Source organism: Tenrec ecaudatus, chromosome 4, assembly GCF_050624435.1.
Source record: "Tenrec ecaudatus isolate mTenEca1 chromosome 4, mTenEca1.hap1, whole genome shotgun sequence".
Lineage (NCBI taxonomy): Eukaryota > Metazoa > Chordata > Mammalia > Afrosoricida > Tenrecidae > Tenrec > Tenrec ecaudatus.
Window position 1 is genome coordinate 87,050,687 of NC_134533.1, and position 5,830 is coordinate 87,056,516.

Below are 5,830 nucleotides of genomic sequence, written 5' to 3' on the forward strand. Positions count from 1 at the left end.
ATGGCAAGGCCTTTTTGTGTAAACCCAGGGGAGGAAATGATGTGGTCTCCAGGGGCCAAACACAGGGCACATGGGAACCTAATACCATCTTCCCCAGGAGGTCCACACCTTGCACACAACTGCACTGAGTGCATAGTCTTCTGAAATCTACTGCTCTAGTCCCTGGAGACCCTGGTTCCTGAGCTGACTTCTGATGCTCCAGTTCTGCAGCGCACACTGAAGGATCTCTTGGCAACGTCTTCAGGTGAGCACTCAAATTTGAGGCCATTAATGTTAAGAATGTCTTTCAGTTTTATGTGGCTCTGTGGGAATGCTAGCTTGCTTCTCCCTCACTTCAGATCCCTCATGCCCCTACTTTTTTGACCTCATATCCTTTATTTCAAAGAACTAAATTTAGCTCTTTATGATTGAGTCACTTCTGACTTAGATATAAACTTGAATTGCGTAGATGCCCCTCTTGATTTAGAATCATTTATAAACCTTTGGGTTAGCTTTTAAACCCCACAGCCCATCTCTTGGTGCAAGATGAGGTGATACGCTCTCCTAAAGTATTCCTGCCTCATAGTTGGAAACACGATGGCTTGTTGTTGCAAGTGACACAATGGGTTTAAGTTCGGCATAACTCTAACAAAGCACTGGCGATTCTCAGTTGCATTTCTAACCCATGATGAGGGTGTGCAGTTCTTGTGCAGCTCCACTCTCAATAGATAACCATTTCTACCCCTTAAAAATGAATTCCAGAGATCCCAAGGCCCGGCTCCTACAGGGTCTTCATTAGATAGAGTCAATTTCATGACATTGACTTGAGCATATGTGCGCAGTAAATTTCAGTGAGGATTTTTCCCCCCTTTTCACAATTCAATTAAAACTAGGGCTTTCTTTTGTATAAAGTTTATTGTTGCGTGTTCTCACGCTGATTCTTTTTTTTTTCATAGTATTTATTTATTTATTTTGTTTTAACAATTTATTAGGGGCTCATACAATTCTTATCACAGTCAATACATATACATACATCAATTGTATAAAGCACATCTGTACAGTCTTTGCCCTAAAGAGGACCTGATGCAAGGGGCTTAAGTGGAGAGCAATTGCCTTGAGAATGATTGAGGCAGGGAATGTATGGATGTGCTTTTTACAATTGATGTATGTATATGTATGGATGGTGATAAGAGTTGTATGGGTCCCTAATAAAATGTAAAAAAAGAAAAGTGGAGAAACGCTGATTCTTAAATACACTAATTCCTCCTTACAGAACACATTACCTGATTCTTTTCTTGGGAGATTGTCAGGTCTCTCAGCTTCTACATTAGCTGTAGTTGCTAAGAAGCAATGATTGCTTTTCCTTTGCTGACCCGATTTAGTGAGTACTGCCTGTGTGGCTTTTTGTTTGGAAAATTTTAGGTATGGAAGCAACATTATGTAGAAATGCAATCTTAGATATTCCACCCTGATACATTCAAGTCTTTGAAAATTTATTTTACTACTTTTTATTCTATGCTCATAAATTATTTTTGTAACTGATTATGTAAATTAGAAATAGAAATGTAGAAAGAATCCAATGTGACTGTTTACTTTTCAAGTTGATTTGTCCTCTATACTAGAAAGCACAATGAAATGCGGTTCACACAAAAACATTGGAGTTTTTTAAAAAATATTTTAAAGTGTAGGATATTTTGAAAAGGTTTCCAAAATCAGGTAGACCTTTCATTGAAATTTAAAGATGCGAAATATTTAGCAGATAAATTTTATAAAGTTATATAATTTCCTTTGCATCTTTCCTATTTTTAATAAGGAGTCAATATGGCTCATCACAAAGCCTTATTATTCCTGGCTGGGCCTAAATGAAATCTAAATCAGTTTATTTTCATATTTTGAGATACAACTATAACAATTTCCAAAATACTTTTAATTAAAAAATATATAATTTTGATTCCCTGAGTTCTCTAGGGAGACTGTGATTCTGCATGGTCTAGAAAATAAAGTACTTTATACCATGATTTCCCCAGTAATATTGTTATAGCCTCATTCTTCTGTATGTGTATGTATGTAGATATATTTTTATACATTTAGACCACATAACAATATAGAAGTGGTTCGTCCACTCCAAGTCAAGGCTGGAATGTAACTTGGAGATTTCTCCTGACCAATATAGCTAGAGAGGTTATAAAAATGGATATCAGGGAAGCTCTCAGGTTGCTGGATCCAAAGCTTGTATTAAAGACCAGGCTGTTCTCAGGAGGAAATTGACCAGGAGCTAAGCAACCATACACAGCATCCAAATCCAGCTGTTGAAGGGAGCTAGCCCCTACACCTGTCAATCATTGCAAAGCTAATGAAACCTCCCGGACTCATTCCAATCTATGACCACACTCACATAGCATCCCATCCTGGAACTGGCAAGTGTGAATTAAATTTTTTCTTGGAAGAATCCAGGCTAATCCAAGCTTAGCTAACACTTCATAAACCCAAGTAGCAATGCACCCACCTTCAGGATGCTGTGACTTTCAGCTAAGTTCCTTAGAATCAGTTCTCTTTACATTGTAATTTTCTCATAGCGTATTTACACCCCACCAACTCTCCTATAACTCACTCATCTTGATTAAAAGGCCAATCTTCACTTGACAACTATTGAACTGGGTTGGGGGAGGGGAGAGAGGTGGCTAGTGTGTTTTAGAAGTCAGAGTGGGCAATAGGAATCAATACAGATGCAGCTAGGGAAGCTGAACCTAATGGTTAATTCAAAGTATGAGTGACTTATGAGCATACCCTTACGGTTCATTTCTATTACCCAAGGTACATGCTACAAGCAAACTGTGGTTGATTTTGCAGATTGTTCCAGAATGAGAGTTACTCTTGTTCTTTTTCTCTACAGAACACTGGCATCATACTCCCAGTGGAATCTCAAGGACTAACTCCCTGGCTGCACCTTCAGAAAAAGAAGGATTCTCACCAGCTGGGATTGCCCATCCACTGGTCCAGAGCCCTAACCATGCCCCTGCCAACAGGCCAAGACCGCTGGTCTGAAGCAGACATCCAGACGCTGCTGGAGCGCATAAAGAACGATGTCCCACCGAATGACAACAAGTCTTTCCGCAAAACCCTGAAGACCATGAACTGGGAAAGGGTAGCTTTCAAAGACTTTTCTGGGGAAATGTGCAAACACAAATGGTTGGAGATTTCTGACAACCTGAGGAAGTCGCGGACTTTGACAGAATTAGTCCTAGAAGCTCAGCAACATGCTCAAAACCCCTTGAGGAAGAAAGAGGTGATGAAGCATCCAGACTTACCCAAGAAGCCCTTGTCGGCTTATATCCGTTTCTACAAGGAGAATCATTCCCAGTATACTCAACGGTACCCTAAGCTAAGCAGCGTGGAGTTGACTAAACTTCTAGCGAAGAAATATAAAGAGCTTCCAGAAGAAGTGAAGCAGAAATATCGTCAAGATTTCCAAGAGGAGAAAAAAATATATAAAGAGAAGCTGTCTCAGTTCAAGCTGTCTCAACTCAAACCAACAACTCATCTGAAGCACACTTCCAAAAGAAATCATGTCCCCAAGAGGCCACAGCTTCAAATGACTGCTCAAGGAAATAGGAAAGAAAGGAAGTCCTCTCTGGAAACAGATCACCTCTCCATGCACATGACAGTCTGTGGAGAGCCCAAGAAGCCCCCTATGAATGGATACCACAAATTCTACCAGGATTTGTGGTCCAGTGAGAAGCTGAAACATGTGCCACCCAGGGAGCGCATGGTGGAGATTGGCAGGCTCTGGCAGCCTATCCCCCAGAGCCAGAAGGACCACTATAAGAAGCTGGCTCAGGCCGTGCAGAAACAGTATAAGATAGACCTAGCTCTCTGGCTGAAGAGCCTCTCTCCTCAGTCATACGCAGCATTCAGAAAGGCAGGCTATGGGAAGGGTAAGGAAATGAGCATGTTAGGAAGCCCAACCCCCACATTTAAAAGGCTGTCTCCAGAGGCTCTGGAGTCTGCATCAGTGAAGAGGATGAAAGGGGAGCCTGAACACAAGCAGGGAGTGCTGGTTCCAGCCAGAGATTCATCCACCACCTCCAGTGCGGGTTGAAGCTCATCCTCCAGCTAATCATCCTCCAATTATCATCCTGAGCAGATAGAGTCCTGGAATAAGCAATTAGATGACGTGGCAGTGGGAGGCGCTGTTCATGGACGGTGTCTTACTGAAATGAGAAGCGGTGCTGGCGTGCTTCACCCACTGGTTCGCTGTTGGACATGCGTGGTCACAGACATTTGTCCTATGCCTTTTCAGAGAACTCTGTATTCCTGTGCATTGCCGTCCGTCATGTAGCGTTTGCACTGGCGGGTTGGAGGATTAGGATGTCTCAGCTTTGGGAACATGGCTCTTTGTCCTTTTTTCTCAGACTTATTTCACTGAGCACGTTTTCCTGGCTCACCATTTATTCTCATACTTCATGAACGGATTTGTCTTTGTGATTAAATAACATGTTTCCGCACCTACTGCATTTTCTTGAGTCATTTGAACACAACTCCACTCCATGCCATCTTGTTGATGCCTACTGAAGAGCAGAGGAGAGCTGCCCCTGAGATTTTCAAGACTGCCACTATGAATTTCATTTGTCTGTCAGCTTCTCTAGCTGTGCTGACTTGCATGTTGCCGTGATGCTGGAAGTTATGTCACAGATCTCAAACACCAGGAGCATCTCCCAAAATGGACAGGTTTCAGCCAGCTTCCAGGCTAGGAACAGGCAATGAAGCAGGAACAGGCCGTCCTCTTCTGAGGAATGAGCCACGGAAATCTCTCTGGACAGATGGGAGCACGGTCAGATCTGGAGAGCCTAATGAGAGGAGCAGAGCGTTGTTCGAAAATGAGTTTCCAGGTTGGAAAGAACTCCAACTGTGGTTAAGTAGAACTGCCTTTTCAAAGTAGCATCGGGCAGGTTGGTGGACATTGAGTAAAGTGTGGGAGTGGAGTATTTGGGACCTTCGTTTACTAATGGGACCTTCATTACTAATGGGACATGACTCAAAACAAGATGAAGCAGCTAGAAACATGTATTGGAAATTGGAAATCGGGGGGTCTTTCATGAAGATTTCCTCCATGTAGGGACATGCTTCTGTGGCTCATTACGAGTAGTCACCAGATTTGCAGATCAGGGGGACATTCAGACCTAGCCCTGGTCTTGGACACCTTGAAGACCTTATAGTGGTTTCCCCACAGTTGGCATGCCTGTGTTTCCCACCACACGTCCCCCAGGGATTCCCCTACACTAGAGACGTAAGCACCATGGCCCCTGTTGTTTCCTAATGCTGTAGCACAACCAGGGGCTGCTTGACTCTGGGGGCCCAGAGAGTCCTTCCCTCCTTGTTCCCCTGTGACCTGCGTCACCCACCCCCACAAATATCTTAATCCTAGTGCGCCACCGACAAGCCTGGGTGGTCTGTGCATGACTCGTGCCTGTGACTATCTCCTGTGATCGGCCTGCACACAGGTCCCCTGAGCTGCTCACTTTCCATTGTGGACCCAAGCACCAGGCTCTGCGAGCTCCCTGACTGGTGGCTAAGTGGCCTGCCTGAACACAGGTCCCCTGAAGGGCTCCATCCCCCAGCGTGGACCCTGATCGCCACTCTGCCTGCTTGAGTTGGCCTCATGGCACTGAATTTGCCTGGACGTTTCCTCAATGGATTGTTTAGTTGAGGGTTAACAATACACCTTGGTCATGTGACTAATCTTGTCTCAATATTTAGTGTTCTTGTCTACACATCACTTGTCACAATGGATACGTTATCTTCACAATAAAAATCAATTTATTACTTCTTTTAAGAAGCTTATCTTGTGTTG

At 43.5% G+C, this 5,830-nt stretch overlaps 1 protein-coding gene across 1 annotated transcript; it reads left to right on the plus strand.

Annotated features, from left to right (window-relative positions):
* The first annotated feature begins 2,989 nt into the window (after window positions 1-2,989).
* Window positions 2,990-4,078, plus strand: LOC142445949 (upstream-binding factor 1-like protein 1). Its single transcript, XM_075547799.1, has one exon. It carries the CDS (start codon window positions 2,990-2,992, stop codon window positions 4,076-4,078), a length of 1,089 nt encoding a protein of 362 aa, XP_075403914.1.
* The last annotated feature ends 1,752 nt before the right edge of the window (window positions 4,079-5,830 follow it).

Bases quoted from the DNA above. Each gene is read 5' to 3' on its own strand.
- LOC142445949 (XM_075547799.1), top strand. From the start codon at position 2,990: ATGCCCCTGCCAACAGGCCAAGACCGCTGGTCTGAAGCAGACATCCAG.